Source organism: Uloborus diversus, chromosome 9, assembly GCF_026930045.1.
Source record: "Uloborus diversus isolate 005 chromosome 9, Udiv.v.3.1, whole genome shotgun sequence".
Lineage (NCBI taxonomy): Eukaryota > Metazoa > Arthropoda > Arachnida > Araneae > Uloboridae > Uloborus > Uloborus diversus.
In genome coordinates this window covers 103,532,481-103,558,999 of record NC_072739.1, presented here as the reverse complement: position 1 = coordinate 103,558,999, position 26,519 = coordinate 103,532,481, and the positions used below count along the sequence as shown (strand labels likewise).

The 26,519-nt window shown below is 33.7% G+C and overlaps 1 protein-coding gene across 2 annotated transcripts in view; it reads right to left on the bottom strand.

Annotated features, from left to right (window-relative positions):
- The window catches only part of LOC129230595 (CD109 antigen-like), a 131,898-nt gene that overhangs the window by 20,249 nt on the left and 85,130 nt on the right, over positions 1–26,519 (bottom strand). For both annotated transcript variants that reach the window (XM_054865002.1, XM_054865003.1), the window contains 15 exons: positions 25,955–26,149; positions 24,163–24,312; positions 23,715–23,831; positions 22,821–22,875; positions 21,698–21,854; positions 19,598–19,715; positions 17,894–18,007; positions 16,727–16,825; positions 15,473–15,601; positions 13,146–13,290; positions 10,261–10,437; positions 8,687–8,768; positions 8,090–8,246; positions 7,007–7,069; positions 5,676–5,850 (listed from right to left, as the gene is read on the bottom strand). In XM_054865002.1, coding sequence (XP_054720977.1) covers positions 5,676–5,850; positions 7,007–7,069; positions 8,090–8,246; positions 8,687–8,768; positions 10,261–10,437; positions 13,146–13,290; positions 15,473–15,601; positions 16,727–16,825; positions 17,894–18,007; positions 19,598–19,715; positions 21,698–21,854; positions 22,821–22,875; positions 23,715–23,831; positions 24,163–24,312; positions 25,955–26,149 — 1,933 coding nt within the window. The remainder of the gene's footprint in view (positions 1–5,675; positions 5,851–7,006; positions 7,070–8,089; positions 8,247–8,686; positions 8,769–10,260; positions 10,438–13,145; positions 13,291–15,472; positions 15,602–16,726; positions 16,826–17,893; positions 18,008–19,597; positions 19,716–21,697; positions 21,855–22,820; positions 22,876–23,714; positions 23,832–24,162; positions 24,313–25,954; positions 26,150–26,519) is intronic.

Here is a 26,519-nt window from a genome sequence, read left to right as displayed (position 1 = left end):
CTACATTGGGCCTAGTAAAGGGTGTTCAAGTCCATCTGACAAGGAAGTCAGACATTACTCCAAAATTTTTTAAGGCCAGGTGTATACCCTATGCATTAAGAAACAAGGTCGAAGAGGAAATTGGTCGCCTTGTAAATGAAGGCATCTTAGAACCTGTAAAGACTGCAGAATTTGCAGCACCAATTGTTCCAGTACTTAAGCAAGACGGCCGCATAAGAATTTGTGGAGATTTCAAGTTAACGACGAACAAAATAACAGAATTGGAGCAATATCCACTGCCAAACATTGAAGATTTGTTTGCTCAGTTATCCGGTGGAACCCTATTTTCAAAACTTGACCTCCGAGATGCTTATTGCCAGTTGCAGTTGGACGAAGACTCTAAGAACTTAGTAGTCATCAACACACAGAAAGGCCTGTTCTGTTATACCAGATTACCATTTGGTGTAGCTTCTGCTCCTGCGGTGTTCCAGCGAGAGATGGAAAAGATTCTCCAAGGTTTACAGGGTGCTTCCTGTTACTTAGATGATCTCCTAGTAACAGGGAAAGACAGAGTAGAACATTTACAGAATTTGAATGCAGTTCTCTCACGCTTGCAAGAAGCTGGCATGAAGCTCCATCCGGAAAAGTGCGAGTTTTGGAGATCTTCAGTTGAATATCTTGGTCATCGCATCGACAAAGATGGACTCCATCCAGTTGAATCGAAGGTAGAAGCAATTGCCTGTGCACCTGATCCCAGAAACGTAGATGAATTGCGTTCGTTTATCGGACTGATCACTTACTACGCCAAATTTTTGCCGAACATGGCCACCCTGCTAGCCCCTTTGTATGAACTTTTAAAAGAGAAACAGGCATGGGAATGGGGTGCAACTCAGAAAGAAGCTTTTACTAAAGTGAAAGAAACCCTAAGAAGTTCATCACTCCTGATGCACTTTGATAATGCCAAAGAAGTAGTGTTGGCTTGTGATGCCAGTCCTTACGGATTAGGAGCTGTGTTATCTCATGAAACCAAAGATGGGGACCGCCCTATTGCCTTTGCTTCACGGTCACTGACTAAAGCTGAGAGAAATTACAGTCACATTGAGAAAGAAGCATTAGCTTTGGTGTTTGGAGTTACTCGGTTTCGAAAATACCTGCTCGGCAGAAATTTTACTCTTTTGACTGATCACCGTCCTCTTGTAAACCTCCTTTCAGAAGATAGGCCTGTTCCTACTGTTGCGGCTGCACGGATACAACGTTGGGCTCTGACCCTATCAGCCTACTCATACAAAATAAAATTTCGAAAAGGGAACTTGCATTCGAATGCTGATGCTTGTAGTCGTCTACCTCTAGCTACTAGATATCCTGATCCGCCAGTTCCAGCGGAATCAGTATTGCTCTTGAAACAGTTTGACAGTAGTCCGGTAACAAGCCATTTAATTGCCAGAGAAATTGAAAGTTCCTCGGATCTGAAATTGCTGCGTTCTTATATTGCAAGGGGTTTCCCTAAAAGCATCCAGCAAAATTTAAAACCATTTTTCAAATTAAAGGATGAGTTGTCAATCGAGGGGGGTATAATTTTGAGAGGCTCTCGGGTATTTATTCCCCCTAAATTTAAGAGATTCATAATAGATGAGCTTCATGCGGCTCACCAAGGCATAGTTGCAATTAAATCATTGGCTCGTTCTTACGTTTGGTGGCCAAGCATAGATAGTGATCTAGAAGCTAAAGTAAGGGAGTGTGCTATCTGCCAGCAAAATGCTTCAGCACCTCCTGCAAAGCAAGTCTCATGGCCTGTTCCCGATCAATCTTGGGAACGAATTCACATTGACCATGCCGGTCCTGTGGAAGGACATATGCTGCTGATAATTGTTGATGCTAAGACAAAATGGTTAGAAGTCGCCCGAGTCTTCAGTACCTCTGCTAATGTTACCATAATGGTTTTGCGAGATTTATTTGCGCGTTTTGGTATTCCAAAAAGCATAGTCAGTGACAATGGTCCTGGGTTTAGCAGTGATGAATTTTGTGAGTTTCTGTCGCACAATGGCATTTCTGACATAAAAACAGCTCCGTACCATCCAAATTCCAATGGGATCGCAGAAAGAGCTGTCCGAACAGTGAAATCTGCACTTAAAAGAATCAGGGAGGGGACTTTTGAGGAAAGACTTGTCAGATTTTTGTTTAACTATAGGAATACGCCCCATGCATCTACGGGCATATCTCCTGCTTTTGGCATGTTTGGCCGACCCCTACGCTCACGCTTAGACTTGCTGAGAAATGCTTATAGGCAAAGAGAAGTCCATTCTGACCCTGGGAGATTCAGGACAGGGGATTTAGTTTGGGTTCGCAACTTCAGACAGGGCCCTAAGTGGATTGAGGGTTGCATTCTAACCCAAATGGGTAAGATCATGTGCAAAGTTGAAACTGCCAGGGGCACATGGATACGTCATGCTGACCAAATCCGCCGACGGATTGGCAGCAGCTTTGAAGAAAGTTCAATAAACCCTAGGCCAGCTACTGCTTCTTCAAATGCTGGAGAGGAGGACGCAGTTCCTGTGGTGGAAGAAGAAAAGCCGGGCGATCCAAATGAACCGCCACTTCTTTCGCCTCCAAGTCATAATCCAGTTCCCAAGGAGCATCCTCCAGTTCTTTCCCCACAATGCAAGACTCCAACACAGATGCAACCTTTATCGACCCCAATAGTAGCGCAGCAACCTCGGAAACAAGATTCCATGGTGATTGTACCCAGAAGGTCAACGAGAAACAAAGTGAGACCTTGTCGTCTAAACTTGTGAAGAACTTTTTATTATGTGAGAACTTTTGGTTTAATAGAACTTTAATTTCATTTTTGTTATGTGAAGAGAGGATGTTATAAAGTAAGTATTTGTTTGCACGGCGTGTCAAGAGATGGCGCCACTAAATAATGTAGTTATGTGTATGCGCTCTGCTCGAGAGGAGAGCCCCGGACGAGGAATGCAGGATGTTGGATGTGTAATCTTGGAATAAAGCATTTTGATCTCTCTAATGTGTTTCCCTGCTCTGCAGAACCAACATTACAACAAGCTTGTCACAGCCTACTCAACAGTAGCACACATGGTTCATCTATCAATTGTAGCATTTTAGCGATGAAAATTGAAGAGCTTTCACCCAGTAAGTGTTTGAACGTGTACTTTTTTATTGTATGTTTTTTATCCAGGGGTGCCCCCTCTACCCTGGCAAGGGTGCACCCTTTAAATATTGCAAAACCCCCTTAAAAACAAGAGCCCCCCCCCCCAGAAAATGAGAAAAATACCCCTCAAAACAATCCCCCTTAAAATTTCAATGGTGCAGTCTGCACCATGACCACCGCCCTCTTTCCAGGTGGGCACCCCTGATTTATCCTTTAGTTATATAAGACATACGTTGATTAGAATGAGCTTTACTAAGGTCTAAATACGGTTACTTTAATTGTAATTAGCCTGTACTTCATCCAAGGGCCTGTCCCTGGAGGAATAAAATCCTACCACAGGTTAAAAAAAAATAATAATTTATGAGAATTAGGCTTAGAAGGGTTTTCTTTTTGATTTATTTGAATCAAATTTTCCTCAGTTATGATTTTTACAGACAAGCTCATTTGAAAATTAGTCACTTTCAGACCATTGATGAACATTTTTCAAACTAATCAAACATTTCAATTTGAAAAAATGCACACATCCCTACTAGCAAAATTTCTTGCATTAACCTTGACAGATCTTGATATCATACTGACGGCGTCAATATTGACGTGTTTCATACAGCATAAAGCTTGCATAAAGATTAAAAAGCAATATTACAATAACAACACGTATGCAACATTGCATTCATCTTAAAATATCAATATTGATATTACCTTGAAATAACAACATTGCATACATGTTGACGCCATCAAGATGATATTGATTTCATGCTGTCGCCATCAAGGTAATTAGTACACAATAGAACAGGTAGACCTTCATTGATACTTGCGCATGCGCACAGTTCTTTCTACCCAGTGTCCCTTGCATTGCTGGCACATCGATTCAGTCGGTTCAGAGGAGTTGCACGTGGCGTTGCATTTTTTAGGCTTTGTTAAGTTGGTTGCTTAGTTATTAGTGTGGAATAGTATTGTTTTAGGAATAATTTATGAATGACTGATATTTGCATTTGTTTATTAATATAGTACTAAACAAGTCATATCGCAGACGATGTGCAATCAATGTTAGAAATGGCAGAAAATAACTTTTTTCGTCCCTAGACTTCGAAACAAAGGACATGAAGCCTAGAATTTCGTATTATCACTTCAATCTCACGTGTAAGATTAATTTTATTCAATGGTTATTTATGTTATTCTTTAAGAAAAATTCATATGTTTTGTCCATGGGATATTTTCAATGCTGACATCCATTTGAAAATGTACTTTATTGTATTTATTTATTTATTTATTATTTTGCTATCTTTACTCTTAAATGCGCTATAAAACCTTCCACAATTATTCCTAACTAGGCTTTTTATGTCTTTATAGTACAATTAGAAGCATGAATTTAAAAAATAAGTCAAGTATTACACAAATCGAAGAAAGTTTCATTTTTTAAATTAAATTGCGAGTACTATTAATATTTTCATATGAATTTCCGATCAGATATCAGCTTTAAGAAAATATTCTTAGGCTAAAAAACTATCTTGAAGAATAACAGAAATAATTAAAGAATGAAATTTATTTCTCGAGTTTAAAGTGAAAATAATACAAATAAATAAATGAATAAAACACCTTGCAAACGTGCTGATTTCATACTATCATGTCAATGTATCCTGACATTTTCCTGTCATATCAATAAGTATGCAATATTACAAAAGCAAGATCATCTTGCCTAGACCTTGATTTCATGCTGTCATGAGATGCTGTCTTGATATTATCCTGTCATATCAATACATATGCAAGATTACAAAAGCAAGATCATCTTGCCTAGACATTGATTTCATGCTGTCATGACAACATCTTGATATTATCCTGTCATATCAATACGTATGCGATATTACAAAAGCAGCATACCTTGATTTTTCCCTGATATTATGCTGCATACACCTTGTCAGTCAATAATGTGGCAGCCTGCGGACAGCATAAATGGAGTAACATAACAATATTGAGGCAGCATTAATGCAAGAAGATTTTCCTTGCATGTCAACCTTTATTCAATGCTGAGGCAAGATATTTTGCTTACTGGGATAATGGACCCTATTCACGGTTTGGCAATGGTCCCATCAGCTGTTGGTCTGCGGGTATTTTGACTCGCTACGCAGTATTAGTAGTGCTTTAAAAACTAGTTTTATTCAACGATTACTGGGCTTCATATGCACCATGAACCAGCTTAGGGCTTACACAGACTTAAGACTGCATGAGAAATGCTGAGAAAAGGGAAAAGTAAAAAGAGAATGAGTTTTCACCATGTTTCTGAAAAGGAACCAAAGAGGGTTAAGATCATGAAAATACCATTATAAAGAGAGAATTTTTTATAAAATGAATCATTCATTATTCTTTTACATCGTTTTTTTTAGTTAAAAACTTCCAAAATAAAACCGTTTTTAAATAGAAAGAAGAGTTAATAAGCCACATAAAAGAAAGCGTTGTAAGAACCAGATTTTCGTCTGCTACAATACCCACTATGCACCGCATTGAATTGAAAATTTAGGATTCTTTCACTTACCACCTCGTGATGATAAACTTAGAAGTTTTTGAAGGGCCATGTCCTTTTCCGGATGCTCTGTCAGATGGAATGCATACGTCACGATCGAAATGAAATAGGGATCTTGGGAATTCTTTAACTCTCTTACTAAGAATTTAGTAGCTCGATCCATCTCCTGGCTAAAAGTTTTCTGTGCCTAGGAAACAAAATCAAAATTTTTTGAATCTAAATCCTTATACTATGATAATTTTTTAATTCAACTGGGTGACGTAAGAATTCAACTAATAATTAACAAATTTTGTTATTTTCCATGAAATAAAATAGATTTTTGTTTCTAAAACTACACACACGCACACATTACACATGCAAATATGATCCAAGTAAAATGTCCTGATTCTACTGACAAAAGTACACATAGATAGTAAAGAAATTAAAATAATTCTTTTTATTAATAATTGGGTATTTCATGAGGCAAAAAAAAAAACTTGCACTCTGAGTATGTCTTCCCCCTTCCCTCATCATTGAATAAATTATTTAAAAGACAAAAGCCAAGGGGAAAATCAGCAATTTGTTGCAAACAACAATTTAAAAAAAAAAGTCATCAATGGGGTAGTTTCCTTCAGTCAAAAGTACTACTTTTAGTCACTGAAATTGATAGAATAAGCAAAAAAAAAAAAAAAAAACATGGAGCGAGAAAAAAACTTCCATTTTCCCGATGCTTGATTTTTAATTAATTTTTTAAAACGTCCGATTTTGAAAATAAGGTGTGGTCTTTATGATGTCACAAATGATGCACTTTGGTGCATCTGTCTACTGCTATTATCAAGAAGCGAATTAAATAAATTGCGCTGTACGCTTGCTATCAACCATATCATTGCCAACACATATCAGTAAAGATGCAAATTAAATATTGCGCACTGCAAATGGCAACAACGAATGGCAGTTCATCATTTGTGATGTTATCGGCAGAAGCGTAAACAATGAAAGCGCATCGATTAAAGTAATTTTTTTTAGATATTAAACTTGGTCGAATTATTTAAAAAATGGTCAGATCCTTGTTTCTAAGCAAGCTCTTTCAGAAAAAAAAAATACTTTTAAAATTTTTGAAATGACCTCATTATGAAAGTTAATCTACCAAAATTTTAATGTCCAACACAAATATTGCTGGTAAGCAATATCCTTTAAAAACCGATATATACTCATGAGTATTAACATTTTTACTTTTGCAAGCAAATTTAAGCACCTACATTCGATAATACAAATAGCACCCTTAATTCAGTTCTCCATAATTGGAAAAATAACATAAATAAGTTCAATAAATACCTTAAAAACTGAAAATGTAACATACATACCTGATTTTCTATGAAGGCAAGTAGAACATATGCAGTTAATGCACTTTTAGTTCCAGATCCGCCCTAGAAAAAAATGAAAATTCTAGTATCTGAATATTGAAAAAATTATTCTACATTAGTTCATTTTCCAATTAAAATAGTGGTTAACTGGGAACTTTTACAACATAAAAGTACAAAAAAAGCTTTTAATTTTTTTCACATTCTACATTATGTTCCTGTTCCTTCACCAAAATTCAACATACAGTAGAGTCTCGAAAATCCAAGTCTCAAAAGTCCGATTTTCAGTTTAACTTGAGGTGTTTTATAAATATTTTGAGGCATATTTTTAACAGCTAAAAATACATTGTATTAAAATCTGAAACTGAATCTTTTGCTATTGTAAAACTTCCTTGGCTACACACAATAAAGTTAAAAAAAAAAGACTTTGAGAGTTCTTTACCAACAATACTTGCCATGTGGTATGAAATATTCATTGACTGCTGGAGACAGAATGCTAGATGGCTTGAAGGTAATTACTTCAAAACGAAAATGTTCTTAAAATTAAAAGTGTTTTTTTTTCACATAGAATAAACAGCTCAGTTGAATAACAGATTAAAATTGGCAAGGAAAAGAGAAGTGCAGAACTTGACGCATATAATTTGGATAAAAGAAATTGAAACCTTCTTATGACTGCTTTGTGTTCTGAGAGGTACACACAACATGTAATATGTGCACACTTATTTAATCTTACAACAAATTTTATCAAAATGGATCCCGAACAGTCAAAATGCTTTTTTCGGTTACCTGCAAATTAACACACATACACGTGTAGACAGTACGAAAAAAACTAATAAAAGAATTTTTAGGGATAAATAAAATGGAAATTTATATTGAAATTTGAGTGATAAAATTTTTGGTGAAGACAATAATACACCCCATCTTTTCCGTTGAAAAAGGAAGAAAAACGTGCATGTCCTTATGTCGTCCAGATAGTGTAAAATTTAAATCACTAAGAATTTTTCAGAAAATCAAAAGGATTCTGAGCTGGTGCGAGCTCCTATTAGCTGGGATTTTCGAGACGCTACTGTAATTTTCTTTACCTACCTGCATGGCCTTATGATGGACTTCTCCATGCTCTTCAAAGGAACCATCACTCTTTTGCTGTTCTGCCAGCCATTCCAGGGATGAAGACATAATATTATCGTCAATGTCAATGAATTCTTTGGCTTGGTGGAAAGATCGCACAACAAATGCAGTCAACCTTTAATGAAAAAAAGGATAAAATTAAGGAAAAATTTCAAAATTCAAAAAGATTCATCTTGTAATATATAACCTTATTCTTATGGCAAGATTTGTTTATAATTTCATAACTTAGACTCAAGGATCCCTGTCATGGCAGTCATTTCAATTTTTCCATGAGGGGGAGGGGGCAAGGGTGTATATTCAGTGCAAATTTTAGCAGAAAATAGTAAAAACAACGTCCACTTATATGTAAAAAACACTAATTTTCCAAAGGGGGAGGGGTCCACACTGACCCCTCTAAATGAGGGGCCTCCTTGTTTATATTTAACCAATCTTGTATAAAATCTTGATTTCTTAATCTATCAGAATCTTAACAAATATATTGCCATAGAAGGTCTTCTTAATACAAATTTATAACTATGTAATAATGTGCTCGAACTACTGCAAGACTTTACTTACCACGTACTTCCATTTTTATCACTATTTCCAAAGGCACTGAATGAACCATCATTTCTTCTGTATGTCAATTCCCTTTGATAACCTTCAAAAAAAAAATTAATTTATGCACAAGGATGTCTTAGAGTCCTGAGATATACTTTAAATAAATACTTTTCTTTTTAAATACTAAACTCCTAGCAAGATTTAAATTTATGCCAAAATACGAGTTATAAGCTATATGTGCAATGATGGGATAAATATTTACTAGACTTAAGTAAAGAAGACTAAAGTTTTACTTCACCTTATTTATGTTTAAGGATCAGGGTTTCAGCTATGGTCGCAATTTTCGCAAAATGCAAAAATTCTATTTAAATTACGAAAATGAAGCAAGGCATTTTCGGTTTTTTGCTCAAAGAAGAAGAAAAGAAAAAATAAACAAAAACATTGCACAATCTGAGAAAGGAAGTGGTGGCACAACCATAATGAACCAGGGAACTACGGCAGTAGTGAAGTAAACAACAATTAAATTCAACAATAACTTTGTCTTAATGGGTACTATTTCTCCAGAATAAATGTATGATTGGTTGTTGAGTCTTTCCACAAAAATGTCCCACGCACGTTTATGCACCCCCTCACATTGACGCAGGTTGAGCACGTAATGGCTCATATATTTCATTAAGAAGTAATCATTTTAAAGAGTAATGACAAAATTTTTGCTTAAGGAATCACACATAGTATGTTTGTAATTTGTTAAGCCATAAAAATTTGTTAATTTATATTCTACAGTATTATTTTTATGAAATATACAAGGCGTCAGGTGTGGGACAAAATTACCATTTTCCATGGAATGGCCCTATTGCTGTTTAAAAATCAAACTTGCGTTCTCTTAATGCAAAGTACAATTCTAATTTTCTTAATTTAAAACTGAAAGAAATATTAGCTGCTGTCTATTCTTTCTTTAAAGCTGTTTTGACTAAATATAGAATTTTGCTTTCAACTGAAGATGAAACTCATAGAGGCAGTTAGAAAGATAAGTAAACATATTCATTAGTCATTGACATTTTAGCATTTTGCTAAAGCTTTTTTCTAAATTTTCGCTTTTTTGCTGAATAGTTTTTGAAGTCAGCTTAAACCCTGCTAAGGATGAAGGGAAAGTAGAATCATTGTCGAAAAAAATTTCAAAATATTTTGAGCTTGGTAATGTCTTAATTTAAGCCAAAATAAGATTTATAAGTAATATATGTAAAGATATTTACTAGACCTAACTACAGATGGCTATAGTTTTAATTCACATTCATTATGTATAAGGATGAAGGGAAAGTAGTAACATCGGCGAAAAAAATTTCAAAACATTTTGAATGTGGTAATGTCTAGAGTTCAATAGCTAGTAAAATAAAAATAGACACATTACAGTACTACAGTCAAAAACTGAATGAGAACTATACACTTTGACATTCATGAAATTTTCTTCAAAAATATCTCATTCAAGCAATGACTTAGTTACAGGAAGGCTCATACATGGCAGTCGAACAGTCATTAAATGGTGTTTTTGAGGTTTGGAAATGCTGGAAAGATTGAGTAGAATATCAACATACCACTTTCCATAAAGTTGAGGGACTTTTTCTTAATTTCTGGTGTCAGCTTATTTGCTCTTTGCAGATATTTTGTTATGACAATATTCGGAACAAAGTTCAACATATTCTGTTCACCACAACCATGAGGCATTCTTAATAATTTGTCCAAATTGTTGACAGTAGGACCCAACAAATCACCTAAAAAGGAAAAAAAAAATCATTAAATTTTATTTTTACATTTTGATGATTAACAAAGAATAAAACAAACGAAACAATAAAGCTTGCGTCGTCATGCAAAATTGTAAAAATGACAATGAAACTGTTTCACAAAATATAAGTACACTTGCTAATTAATAAAAATCAACATTTTCAAGCATCGAATTAAACAAATTTTCAAAATAATAGTAGTAATAGTAAAAATATCTGGACAAAGAGAAAAAAAGGGGAGGGGGCATATCAAACAAATTACACAATGAGTGAAAGACAGCAATTTTACAAAATATTTTTAAATTTATATTTCAGCAAAATATAACAGCTTTTGTCTCCTTGCATTATTAATTTATTACTTGCGTCTTATAACTCGGGGACAGTGCCAGAGGACTGGAAGCTGGCTAACATTACACCACTCTTCAAGAAAGGGTCTAAAGGGAGTGCGGGAAATTATAGACCTGTGAGTCTAACTTCAGTGGTTTGCAAAATTTTTGAAACATTGATGAAAATTAAGATAGTAAATTTTCTAGAGACTAATAATCTATTGACTAGTTTTCAATATGGTTTCAGGAAAGGTAAATCTTGTGCAACTAATTTATTACATTTCTGTGATAAAGTTACCATGGTTTTGGACAATAAGAAGCCTGTAGATGTTGTTTACATTGATTTTAAAAAAGCTTTCGATAAGGTACCGCATGTTGCTCTACTTAGCAAATTAACTGATATAGGAATAGGAGGGAAAACTTTCATTTGGGTAAAAAATTGGCTGACCGGAAGGAAACAAAGGGTAGTTGTAAGGGGAAATTATTCTAATTGGAGTGAGGTCTTAAGCGGGGTTCCTCAAGGATCAGTGTTAGGGCCTGTTTTGTTCATTGTCTTTATGAACGATATTCACAAAAATATTTCTGGGAACATGAATTGTTTTGCTGATGATGTCAAAGTTATGGGGACTGTAGAAAATGAAGAACAAGCAAATCAGCTGCAAGAGGATCTAGATCATATTACGGAGTGGGCTGATAAATGGGGTATGGCTGTTAATGTTGGGAAATGTCAAGTGCTACATTTAGGGCATGGAAATAAGTGTACAAATTATTATTTGCAAGGTTCAGTCATTAGTCAGGGAGACAAAGTTACTGATCTGGGGGTCTTAATCAGGATTTAAAGTTTCGCCAACAGTGCAGCATTGCTAGTAACAGAGCCAATAAGATGCTTGGGTTTATCAATAGATCTATTTCAAACAAATCTAAAGAAATTCTTCTGCCCTTATATAGAAGTTTGGTAAGACCTCATTTGGAGTATGCTGTTCAGTTTTGGTCTCCTTATCTTAAGAAAGATATTATTGTATTGGAAAGGGTTCAAAGGCGGGTTACAAGGCTAACAAATGAACTTTCCCACTTAGATTATGATTCCAGGCTTAGAAGGCTAAAAATGTACAGTCTTGAGCAAAGAAGAGACCGAGGGGACATGATTCAGTGGTTTAAATTTATTAAAATGAAAGATGTTACGGGGCTGAAGTTTAGCACTGAAAACAGGACAAGGGGTCATTGTTTTAAGCTATTTAAATCTCAGGCTAACATGGATATTAGGAAAAATTATTATTTTAGCAGGGTAGTGGAACCTTGGAACAGCTTAACGGAAGAGGTGGTAATGAGCAAGGGAGTAGATAGTTTTAAGAGGGCCATTGATCTTCACTGGGGATTGTAAATTGACCAGGAACCAGTCTAGCTGGGCCCAGAGCCTGTTGCTGGTCGTCACTTTTGTATTTGTATTTGAATAATTATTGAATAATAAACCAATTTCAAAAGAGTTAATTAAAATTTAACCCATTTTGAAATTAATTTCATAAACACTTCTACTTTTTTTGCTTCATGATGGTGGAAACATCAGGCACTGAGGCCGTAGGCAGGACTTAATTTGCATGGAAACTCACAAGAGCTGAACTCCTACACTTCCTTTTAAATTCACATGAATATCTAAAGAATTTAAAACAAAAACATTAAAAAAATTTCTGAAGACAACGGGACTCTGATATTTTTGTTACTGGCTTCAGGCTGGGCACTAATTCATGACTGACGGGGAATCTGTATTGCACATATCCTTTCCCTCTTATTTTATCAGACACTTAATATTTATCAGTAACCACACTTTAGTGGGAGATGGGGGGGGGGGGGGGGAGAGGTCCACATCAGGTGACACTTACCTGGGATGTGCCACCTAAAGTGGATTTAAGAGTCTTTTAAAGAAATAAACACTTTAATTTTGAAAATGTCTTCTATTTAAATTATATTTAATAAACTTTCTTTTAAAGTTATTCAAACATAACTTAAGATTTAAAGAAATTCAACGTAAATAGAACATTATTGCGGGGAGAGGGCGGTTACATAAGAATCTAGGGCAAATTTACATAAAATGCATTTGCAACTATTTTTTTTTTCAATTTAAGCTTTTATTACACCACAAAAATAAAAATGAGTTGTTCCAGAAAATTGTTCAAATGTTTGCGTAAAATGTCTTTTTTTTCCTTTGCAGAAGGGGATGGTGGACGTCAAACTATTGCTGGGATGACACCTCTACCAAGAACGCCACTGTGTATATAAATAATACAATTCAAGAGTCTAATGAATTGGAACTTCATATTGGCAAATTTTCCTTCATAGTACAATTTTAAAAAATTACAAAAAATATCTTAAACTTACCAATTGCAGATAAAGAGACTGAAGTAGATCCAGATACAGCATTTTTGGGAATCGGAATTTGAACAGTTTCATTGATTATCTTTGAACTTGGATCCCTCAAATCCATTAGAAGAGCTTTGTTGAAATAAAGAGGTGATCCTTCAGGCTAAGAAAAAGTAAAAATACATAATTATTTACAAGTAAGAGAAAGATTTGCATTTGTTGAAGGATCAAACACTTTTCTTCAAATCAAAGCTTTCAAACTTAAGGATTTCATAGACTAAAGTCTTAATTGCAGAGAACTATAGAATCATTAAAACAAATTAGGAAATAATTGGATTAAAGTTTGTCAAGTTTTAATTTATTTATTTTCAAACAGGAGCATTAATACAATAAAAGAATTCGAAAGGAAAGGAATTTTCTATGATAAGAAATGTGTATGAGAAATACAGCAAAGTTTTAACAGTGAAAACATTAATTGAAAGAATATATGCTATTTCAGATTAGAAAGATAACTTGTACATAAGTCTCGTTTGTAATTTCACACACGTGATTTTAAAAAATATATCGAGTATTAGTTATCAAATATCAATTATTCAACAACATTAGCGTAATGATTAGATTTGTATAATATAAAGTAATATGTACAGTAGTTTTTAGGAATTAAATTTAAAAATAGTAAATTAAATAAGTAATAATCTCCTCTAGATGCTGCTTATGCAACTTTTTGAAGAGTAGCCGAAATTGATGTCGTATTCCACTGAAAAAATACTCCAAAAACACAATCTAGAGTAGGGTTTCCCAACCTGAAACCGTTCAAAGCATGGAGAGCACTGGCACTAAGAACAGTTTAAGGTACCACAAGAAATCAAGAGGTTAACATTAAAAAAGAAAAAAAAAATCCAGATTTTATTTATTTCGATGGAATGATTACATGTATCCATATAATTTATCTAATAAATGTAATTTGAATAATTTAATGATTTAGGACTTAAAACTGTACTGGCAGATAGAAATTTCAATGAACATACAAGCTCAATATTACTTAATTACAATACAGTAAAACCTGTAAAGTTGACCACCCTTGTAAATTGACCACCTGTCTATGCTGACTGCTTTTGTCAGGCACGGAATTAGTCCTATCTCATAATGAAGGAAAACCTCTGTAACTTGACCAACTCTCTATCTTGATCACCTGCCTATCTTGACTACTAATGTACACCAAATTTGATCTGGAGTATTGTAAAAAACTCTTTGTAAGTTGACCACTTGGTTTATTTTTTTTTTTAACTTTCTTCAGCGTATTATTTTGTTTTATTATTTATTTATTTATAATAGTAATAATTATTATTTTGATAGCTTTAAAAGAATGTTTTTAATGCTTTGATGACATACTAGCATTTTACAAACTAAACAGCAGCATAAAGCTTATGCTGCTCTTTACTCTCCAAACTTGTTTTTCATTTGTTGTTCTATTTGAGATAGCTTTTTGTACTCTGTTCAATAAAAATAGGTGTCAGTAGAAAAGTACAAAGTCTTTTCTTTCAGTTGCAATATGTTGTAGCAACACAGGAATTCTGCTAAAAAGAGCAGGCCCATATCTATACATTTTTGCCCCCCCCCCCCCGCAACAAAATATGTAGGGCCCCTCCCTAGTGGTCAGCAGTATCTATTTGTAAAGCAAATAAGCCTTAATGCTAGGTTTTTTTTTTTTCTATATTTCTTCAATTTCTAGGGCGTTAGCTCCTTTAAGGACACAAGTCCCTCGCACTGCGGGTACGCAGATCTGGGCCTGCTAATGAGTACAGTTACATGTTTCTGGTGCGAGGGATTAAGAGATAGGACATTTTAATTTTGCCTTTATGACCTGGGAGAATTGCGCTTATTGCTTTTTGTGCTATAAGTTGTGCAAAAAAGGCTTCAAAAAGAAAGTTAGTTGAACTTGGGATTAATAAAAAGTATGAAATATTAAAAGTAATTGAAAATGGAGAAAGCCAGAGAAAATAAGCTGCCATATATGGAATTTCTAAAACTACAGTGTCTAATGTAGTTAAAAACAAGGAAAAACAAACAAAATTATTTGAATAGTATTTTTAATTATTGTTTCACTTTCAATAATGTTAAAACAATGAAAGTGAGTTGAACAGAAAGAGTAAGGGGGGGGGGGTGAATTAATCAAAAAATGAATATATGGTGCAAGAAATGACAAAAAAGAAAAAGAAAAGAAAAAAAAGAAAAACATTACCCCCTTTATAAGTTGACCACCTGTCTAAGTTGACCGCCAAAGTACTGCACCGCAAGTGGACAACTTACACAGGTTTCACTGTATCACTTAAAGCACTATTTACCTTAACAAGCAATTTTCTGACAACTGAATCTCCATAATTGTCAGCCACAGCAGTTACTTTGAGTTCAATGTAACCCAAGACTTTTGGAGTGATCAGGAACATTACAGATACTCCATTTTCTGCGGGAACCTATGGTTGGAAAAATAAAATAAATCTTCTTACTTCATATTAATATACACACACATGAATATGTATAGGAGAGAGAAAATGTGTTTAATTCTACAAAATAGAAGCAACCATAATAAGCAAAACGCTGTCAAGAATACTGAAGTAAAATAAAACATTGATTTCAATTTCCCAAAAGTAAAGTTTCCAATGGTCAATAGCTCCTACAACAAATATAAAAAAGGCATGCAGAGTTAAATAATTTTTCCTGGCTATTGCTTGATTTTTTATAACAAATTTATTTTCAATAATATTACAACGTCAATTTCAGGAATTTATTAATTATAACTATAACTTTTACAAGCAAATGATAAACATAAGAATCTCTTTCCACTATGTGTCAACAACTAACCTGAAATTAAATTTAAAATTGACTTGATATTACTTAACAATTTGGATTCAAGGACTAAGGGTTTTTTTTTTTTAATGTTTTTTAAATACTGAAATGCTACCATCATGACAAATCAATGTCAGAAATGAACTAATGTAACATAAGCAGAAAAAATTTGAAAATGTGTCTAACTCACAAAATATGTACTTACTACTTAATAAGCTACAATGCAAAATGTTAAAATAAGTTATAAATACAGTTGGCTCTCTGTTTAACGACGCTCTATTTAACGACTTTCTCTATTTAACGACGGCTTTTCACAGTCCCAGATGGCCCACTTTAGTGTTAAAAACATTCTATTTAAGGACGATTTCTACTTAAGGACGATTTTTTGTGGTCCCTTGAAAGTCGTTAAACAGAGAGTCAACTGTATAACATGCAGTTCAGAATGCTTTAAGCATGCTTAGAATTATACTTTAAACAGTAAAATATTTTAAATATCAATTAAACAGATTCTGAAATATTTTAAATCAATACCATTCAATATCATTTAGTATCAACATTGAAACAATAAGAATTGTGGTGACAATGCATTTTTAAGGGCTTTTTAAAAGTCAGAATCAAATAATATTTGTATTTATTTATTTTTCAACTTTTGGACCTGGTCTGACTTCATCAAATTAAGAAAGGAGGAAAAAATAAGTATTTATGGTTTCACTGCATAAAAATAAGACAAATTAAGAAATTTATATACTAACCTCTACAGTTTTTGTCATTTGATCTTTAGTAGGAGAAATTTCATTTCCTGCTATCGTAAATTCAAATTCATCATTACGATTTTCTAATGTGACATCAGCCTATAAATGTGAGAAAAATCAGAATAAGCTCAAAATTTTAGCTAATAATAAATTTAAAATTAATATTCACCCCATCCTTTCCTTCTACAAAAAGGGCATACTAGTGGTTCTCTCTATCACATAGGAAAACACTCATAGCATTTAGTACAGTCGAACTCGCTCGAGTACTCAAACTTTAGCTCGCTCGATGCTTTAGTACTCGAACGAGTCGTGTTTTCACGAGAACTCAGACTAAGCGAGGAAATCAAAAAGATTTGGTAGGTACATGTTAAGTCTAAGGCACATAACTCACTTATGAGGAGCAAACCCCGCTTAAAACAAGCAATATTTTGGTAATTTATAGAACTTCTGTTGATTTCCACCTCAGAAAAAAATATTCTATTTCTGGAAAAAATATTAATATTGCCAATTTCTATTAATTATTTATTTCATTTTGCATTTTATATAAGCTGAAAAATAAAAATATATCTATTATTTCACAAGTAGCTTCCTGGATCAAAATGACTTTTCTAGTCACGTTTTCACACTTTTTTTTAAAAATATCCATTACTGATTTCATCAAAAAAGAATCAACAGTCCAATCATAATAGGTTTCTTTGAATTCGAAACCAGCGAGTTAAATGTCTTCTGTCGCTCTGGTTGCTGACTCCAGTACTACTTCTTTAGCAAACAAAGATGCTTATTCAAATAACATTTGTGTCTTTTGTGTTCTTTGAAATAAATTTTAATAAAAAATGAAATAGTTTTATTAATTTTGCGGTTTGGGAAAGGCCCGGGGCCCCCCTAAAATCCGCAGTATGAATTTCATTGTATGGGATGGCTTTTAATATGTTTACTGGTAAAATTTGATTAAAGACACAACTGATAACTAACAACACAAATATATTATATTGGTTGATTAACAAGGCTGAACATCAATTTCTGAAACAGTCAGTAAATACAAATTTTACAATTGTGCCCTATTTTCCCAATTTCCATGGAGTCTTTGCATGAATTTCAATACAAGTGTGTAAACCAAAAATATACAGACATAATAAACACTTTATAAATGTACATTTCACAACATACCTTCATTGTTTTCTTGTTGTAATTGAATACAATAACTTCTAGGTACAAAGATTCTGAACGGATGACAGAATAGGGCAAGTTTAATTTCACGAAGAAAGGCCTAAATACAGTAACCTAAAGGAAGACATACATTCTATAAAAATGCAGATAAAATAATTGCATTGTAATAACGTTTAGGAGGAAAAAAACAGGCAATACAGTAGTTTGCTGTGATCACAATTAATGTTATCAGCTATCTAAAGTGTTAAAAATCCTTACATCATTTTGAAAACAATTTTTATAATCTTGAAATCAATGAGAAAATCAGTATAAAGAACAAACATACAGCAATAGAATTGCAGACATATTTTTCAGAGTAAACAAGGTAACCAGTGTAAAAAGCGTGAGCTGTGGTAAAGAGTTGGAAATCCCACTTTTTATACTGCAAAGAACTATTTGTTATCTCTAAATCACATGTCTGCAATTTTATAGCTATTTGTGTTGTTGACCTATTTATTACTTCTGCAAAATGTATTTTTTATGTAAGGAAATAAAGCTTGAAGTCGAATAAAAACGTCTCCAAAAACAAAAAATCAACCAAAAAAAAAATTGTAATTGAAAATTTGAGTCATCAAAACTCAGTTTTAGGGTCTCAGTACTAGGGGCCAAGGCGGTCCCCTAGTCAGTCGGTCCATAAAACTCATTAAATTTATACTACTATGATTCTGAGGCTGGCCTAGTTTCAAACTATGCTGACATGCCCTCTTGTCGACCCTGCTCAGAAGAACAAAGATACTGAACCTATTTTTTTTCCTCGAACATGCTTACAACATAACTATTTTTTATGGTCAGGGTCCTGAAAATTCAGGAAATTTGACAGCTTAGCTGCCACATGCATTTATGAGTAAATCTGTCAGGTCAAGCGTGCAGCTTTATGTGTTAAAGTTTTTTTTTTCTTTTCCGGAAATATCACTGAATTTGTTTCTTTAAAGCCAAACCAAAGGGCTATTAAAAGTAAAATGAAAATAAAATGCATTCTTAGGTGTTTTTTGGCACAGAAATATGGTTTGTGTTATAGCTTGTTTAATGCATTTACGAGACATTAGTAGTTCCAAGGCTCAGCAGAAAGAATGTGACCCTTGAGCTACATGTAAAGGATATCTCTATCCTTTCCAAAATTCTTGATACATGTTGCCAATCGCACTATGTTAATATTGATACATATTAGAATTTTTATGGTCCAAACACCTTTCCTCACCTTCCCAGAAAAGTTTTCTAGCCACATTGCTGTACCTATGTACAGGGAGCCAAAAAATCCTAGACATATTTAAAAAAATCATAGAAAAGCAACAAATTGACCTATCAAATGCGGTTTTCGCCATAATACTCAAGAGATTCAAGAATGTTTTATGACATAGTAAAAAAAAAGAAAAGAAAGAAAAAAGTGTAATTATAAGGATTTTACATTGATAGCTTTATCATCACAGAAAGAAAAACAAACTGTGATGGTACAGTGATTACTTATAGCTATAACTTTGCTTTTTACTTTACTTTTTTTTTCCTTTTACGATGTCATAAAAAATTCTTTACCCTATGAAGTATTTTGGTGAAAATAGCATATTGATACGACAATTTGTAGCTTTTCTATGAAATTTTAAAATACGTCAAGGACTTTTCAGGTATGTTGTATTGTACAAAAGTAGTACTATATCACAAAATAGATACCTTTGCATTTTCAGGAGCTATGCCCAGACCAGTCACAGTATCCATTGAGAATGCAGAGATAACCCATGAAGTTATTGTGTCAGGAATACTTTTTGAAAGAGACATTTTGCCGTCATTTCTAAAGAAAATATAACATATGTTAAAAACACAAATTTTGTGACAGGTCTATATTTTGTACAACAAAAAATAGTGTACGACAAGATATAAAGCCAAATTAATTACATCTAACATTTAAAAATCTTGTTTAAAACTTGTTGGTTAAAATAAAACAATGAGCTGAAATTGCCAAAAACCTAAAAGAAATGACTGTTTTAAAAGCTAAGATTGATCTTCTTTATGAGTGCTGAAAGTTCAGGCAGCTCCAGGGACGAGCCATCAGGGCGACCACCCAGGCCCTCCAGTTAGTGGGGCTCCACCTGGACTTGCTTTTAATGACGTAATGTAATGAGAAAGAATTTGCATACATTTGTACGTATGTGTATATATATATATATATATATATATATATATATGTGTGTATAAAACTGTTAGGATTTCCGTGGATGGCTAATTATCAGAACTTGTTTTCCTAATTAGTCGAGGCGAAACCCCCTGCTTTTAGTTTTAGGTTTGAGCTCTTGTTTATTGTTTATAGTTTAGCATGTGGTGCATTTGCCCAATGTTACTTTACATTGCATGTACTGGAGTTTAAACATTCTCTTTTAGTTCATAGTTTAAAAAAAAAAAAAAAAAAATTTTGGTCCTTTGACCATATTTAATGAATCCTCCATGGCTGATGAGCTCTGGATTCATACTTTGTCTTTTCCTATTTAATAGCTATTAGCAATATTCCTTTTTATCATCATTATTTTTATATAATCTGTTTAATATTTGGAATTTGGCTTGCTTATTTTATATTTACTTGGCTTTTTAGTTTTGCTGCGTTGCGCATCTATGGGTGTTTGGTGTGGTCTTTTCAATATTTTTCACTTTTATTATAAATATATATATACAGCTGGATCTCTGTTTAACGACGCTCTATTTAACGACTTTCTCTATTTAAGGACGGCTTTTCACGGTCCCAGATGGTACACTATAGTGTTAAAAGCATTCTATTTAAGGACAATTTCCATATTTATACCATAGAAAGAAAGCTGAGTCTAATTCAAAATTCCATTGAGCAACAAGCAAGAGACGGTGGTGAATTCTGAAATTTTTTTTTCTAGAGGAGGGGGGGGGGGGGTAACATTTGGGAAACATTTTTATTCCTACTTTCTTAAAGGGTTTCTATTAGGTATCTGAGTTATATCTGACAATATACAGTGGGCGCCGGTAAATTGAATCAACCACTTTAATGAATCAAATTGTCAAAAACAGAACAAATGCAGCTTTACTGAATCAGCAGCTTTATGAAATAAAAACTGTTTAGAACAAACATGATTCATATAAGCAGCGGCCAGTGTATGCATATGTAGAATTGGGGCCATGGTGGCCCGAGCGGTAAGTTATTGAACTCCAAACTGGAGGGTCCCCTGTTCGATGCCAGCCGATCAAAGATCTGTGTTAGTTAATTGTGACTTTGGCAGGTTAAATATGTTTTTGTGTGTCACATAGTCCTCCAAGCTCCCATTCCAAATCAATACCTCTGGGAGTGTAGGAACAGGTCTCGCTCAGTTCCTGATCCGGATTAAAAATCAGAATTTTCTTCAGGGCCAACTGGTTGGAAAATGAGTAGTGGTTGGTGCGGGGGATCCTGAAGTGTAATGCATGTAGAATTTTACTGGTAAAACATTTTTTAAATTAATACAATCAGTGGTAGTTTTATTGTCATTTTTCTATTATAAAATGAACCTACAAAAATAAAACGCCCAGGGCGCCCAGAGTTCTGGCTGCTACTGTGTCCATCGAGTGCTAATCAAGCATTTAATATATATCTGTATGCTCTCTAATATATGTAACTGATAAGAACTTAGGTATTTTTCCCCTACACTTTAAAAGGAAAAATCAACACCCCATTCATTTTATATCCCTTAATTAACCCACAGTATAATAATACAATCAGGTAATCCATAATGAAAGCAGGGAATAATTATATAAGAGATTCATGTTTTTTATTTTTACCCAGCTGAAGCAAGATCCCATATCCAAGTTTCTGGGAAATGCTTGCGAACTCTGGGCTTTCCACCCCATCCATTTCCTTGATTGTAGGTCATTGTATCAACAGCACTTAGTTCATCATCCAAGCTTTCAGCCAATGGGTGGAAGGATCTGTACATAACTGAAATGAGGAAAATCCAATAAAAATTACAGAATAAAATTTCAAAGAGCAAATATTTTACAGGGTAAATAGAAGACTGGAATGGTATATTGCCAATATAATCGATTTACCTATATTTAAAACTAATGATTCCTTAGTTTGGAGACTTTCCACATTTGTAAGCCAACCCTAATATTTGCTGCCATGTTTGGATAATACAGCTACTTGTTATTTGATACACCATACATTATCCTGTATTTTTAATAACTCTTAGTATCTTTTACGAATTGGCATACTTGAGACACTATTTTTGAACAGACCTAATTACAACATACAATATAATATAGTTACCATTTGACCAAATTTTTCTTTTCTCCTTTTCACCATTAAGTGGATTTTTCTGAAAATTTATAGTATGTATAATACGGTAAAGCTCTTAAAAGGCCCACAAAAAAAAAAACCCTAGAGCCATTGAGAACCTTTATGGACGAGGCCCATTGTCAGTTTGGTAGCACCCCACTCCCCAATAAAACTTATACTCCGATTCTGAGTCAGGCCCCTGGTTGCCAACTAGGCTGGTATGGTCACTTGTCAGCCCTGAAAGAACCTTATGCATACCCCTTTAAATGTAAAATGATCTGCTGAATAAGCTAAACATGAAAAGCTTTATTTAAATGCAAAATTATTTGCCACTAAAATTTCTCAAACGACCTTTAAAAGTTATGATTGAAATCTAAAATTTGAGTTTGAAGAGTAAACATGACGCAATATTTTCCTGTTTCTCAAGTTAGAAAGCAAATGACACCAATGTATCCCTCTTCTACTCTTACAAACATTGGTAAATAAAAATTGGAATGCAGTGTGTTCTTGTTTCGGAAATACATTCCACACACATCACGTGTAGCTTGTCACATTAAAATACCATACAATGATTTCTATCAAAAGTCACATAAAATAAAGAAAGCTATAAAATAAAGTAATGCTTACTCATTTGGACAAATCTGTACACAAGGCCATTAGTTAGAACAACAACTCCAGAGTCCTGGGAAAGAAATAATTTGTCAAAATGAAGTACTTAACATATACAATTTAAGTTATCATACAAGTTCTCTCGAGTACAAATCTATCTAGTTTAAATTTTATTTACAAATACACTAATGTAAACCAATGCATGCTTAAATTCGTGAACAATTTTCCAAAGCCTGATTCAGACCTTATAATTCAGGGAGAGAAAATAATGAAAATGCATATTAGTGAAATGCAGAGAAATAAGTTCAGATCTGTAATTTGCTGATTTTGCATGACTACACTGAATTTCAAAAGATTTCATCAACATTTATTAGGCTTGTGAACATAGGCTCAGGCACAGTATGATTTGGCTCATCAACACTGCTTGCTTAGCTTGCAAACTCCTGTTCGCCGCATTGGATTAGGCAGCAAATGAGGGTTTGCGAGCAAAGCAAGCAGGGGCTGAGCCTCCAGGTATCTGAATGAAACCAAGAATTTCAATGTTATGTAATTTATGACTTAGGGCTTTTTAAAAAGCAACAATAAAGTTCAGGAAAATATTCCTTGTAAAAAATAAGAAATAAAATTTTATATAATAAAATCATATGTTTAGCAACTATAATCTTCATTCAGCAGTAAGTTATCATCTTTAAGCCAGAACTAAAACAGAACTACATGCAATATACTGACAGCACGGTTTTCCCTGGCACTCTCAGCTTCAATGAGATGACATCTGCCTCCAGCTCGGTTAATCCTTATTCCAGACTGATGAGTCCATAACAAAAACAAAACTACTGTCTCTGGATGGGATAACAGGCTGTCGGTATGTTGCATTACAAGCTTCAAACTGAAAATTAAACAAAACTAACTTACATCAAAAACTTCATGAGCAGTAGCTGATCCTGGCCACCATAATGAACGTTTCTTGCGATAGAAAGAATTGTAACGTCTCTTCTTCCCACCATCGTAAGTTTCCAATTCAGTTATCACCTTGAAAAATATTTTAAACATTAGTACAGTAAATTTTATGATTACTTAGGAGATAATTTATATCTTAAATAAGAACAAACTTTACTAATAGATGCTACTTTTGCAGTAAAGGAGGCCCACTTGCATTTTGTGTCAAATCACACCATTAGATTTAGGGGGGGGGGGATTACAAATGAATGCTTGATCCAAATCATGCCAAATAGTGAAACAATAAATAAGTGCAGACAGTGTCATTATTAAGGGCAACATTGTGATTGATGGTGAGATTTAGAGCAAAATGCAAAACAAAGCCCGCTTAACTAAACACTATAAATTATCGATTAAATCTTACATCTGAGTGTGTAATATCATTTCCAGATTTTAGTAACAAAACACTTTGATCAATTCCAAGCAATCCAACAAGAGCATTTGGATTTGTATCCACAGTAACATTAACTCGTGCTCCTGGTTTGGTTTCTTTTACATTGGTGCTGACAGTAACCTATAATGAGACAAATTACACAATTATTTAGAGTAATGAATTAATTCATTACTGTGCACAAGCTAAAATAACACACATTATTTTTAATTGTAAATAACACAAATTATTCCAGAAGTAGAAATTCAAAATGGAGTTATTTTTAGATTGAAAATAAATAAAAACATAGAGAAAAAACTTTCAGGCAAACGTAAGGTGCATAGAACCAATGTGTCATATCGAAATTTGGCAAGACCTTAGAGCAGACTCTCAATCAGTGGTCCAGTGGACTGGCACCAGTCCACAGAAAAATTTGACTGGTTCTTAGATATTTTTACTTGTCCACGTTAAAAAAGTTTCCCTTTGTGATAATGTTTTGTACTTTTCTATGAGTTTTCAGCAATCTTTATTACTTCTGTATAATTATTACAATAATTACTGATCTTAATTTTAACATTTAAATAATTTTTGTAACAGTTCTTTAACACCAAGTGTTATTTATATATTTATTTTATTGTTATTATATTTTGTGAAAAGGAAAACAGACTTTAGTCGTTCACAAAATTTGTTTACATGTACTTAACAAACCTCACCAATTGGAAAAAATTCTTTGTTTTAAACAATCTGCTATGAAAGGTTTCTTTTTTTCCAAAAAAATAAAGATTATAAAGGATGGCGGGGGGGGGGGGGGGGGGGGGGGGGGGACCTCTGGTCCACGAATGTTTTTCAAAAGCTCTTGCCGGTCCACAGTTCAGAAAAAGGTTGAGAAATGCTGCCTCAGAGTATGCTCTTCAGTTTTGATTTCCTTACCTTTTGAATGAGATGAACTTATTTGAAGCTTTCAAAAGAGAGTTACTAAGTTTGTAAATAGGTTTTCAGAATAACAATATGATTCTAGGCTTAGAAAACTCAGTTAATAAAGTCTAGAACATAGGAGAGATGGAGAAAAACATATATTATTTAAATCTACTAAAATAGAATAGGTTGATGGGTTAAATTTCAGCACAGTTGTTAGATTCGGGGGTCAACATTTTAAGCTTTTCAAATCTTCAGCTAATCTTGAAAATAGAACAAATTACTAATTCACAAGGGTTGATTACATTTTAAATAGCTTTCTTGAAGTAGCTGTTACTTAGTGACTATGTTTAAGAATGCTGTTGATTTTCAGATTCATAAATTGACAAGAATCAGCCAAGCTGGATCCAGAGACTTGTTGATTCACTTTGTTATTTATTATTGCTTCTTTGAAATACTCAAAAATATTTTAGCTTTTAAACAAAAAAAGAGTAAAAACTTAACCATTGAGGGAATTATTGAACATAAGGACCAAATGCACAAATAGTAACATGACTGGTAAACCATGTTTTGAGGATGCGAAGAACTTCTTTTACAGTATTCAAGATATGAGCTTATTCATCCAACAGAATCATCTAATCATCCACCAAAAGCAAATGTATCCTTTTCATCCATAAACTCGCATCTCTTCCATTAGAAAATGAGGCCAATTTTGTCAGCCAATCTTATTACAATTTGTGCATTTATCACTGATTTTTATCTTTCTGATATGCTTAGCAAAATTTCTTTGCTATTGACCAATGATAGCTGTAGCACAATACAAATGCAAACATACAAAACTTTTGTAAAAGATAAAATAAAAAACACATACTGGTGTTCTAAATACTCCAGAAACATCGAAGTTGACTGCATCAGCAACAATTTCGTTATTCTCTTGCCTGACGTAGAATATCACAACTCTAGCTTTTGGTGCCATTTTATATGTGACAGGAATTGAAAAGCGATAGGTTTTCACATTAGGTATTTCAATAGCATTTGCTAGCAAAATATTTCCACGCCCTAGAACCTGAGAAAGAGGAAGTAACATTTAATAAAAATATGAACACTACATGATTTTAATTATGTTAAAGATAAACATTTCAATAAAAGTCCATAATCTTGTTGGAGAAGGCTATTTTGAGGGTTATAATAATGCAATGAAAAAGCTTCACAAGAAAATCACTTAAATTACAGTCTGCTTATGGATTACATGAAATTGGCAAATGTCCAGTTAAGAGGAGTCTATCTGAATGAGGAGGAAAAGTAAAATTTTGAAGCGTGTGTTCCGCTCGTTTGAACCAACCAACAGATACGCCCATTTACTGGATGTTTGGTTTTCCAGCTAATCAGTGGTCAGACTGTGCTTCAAAAATTATTTTTGAAGACCAAGGCATTAG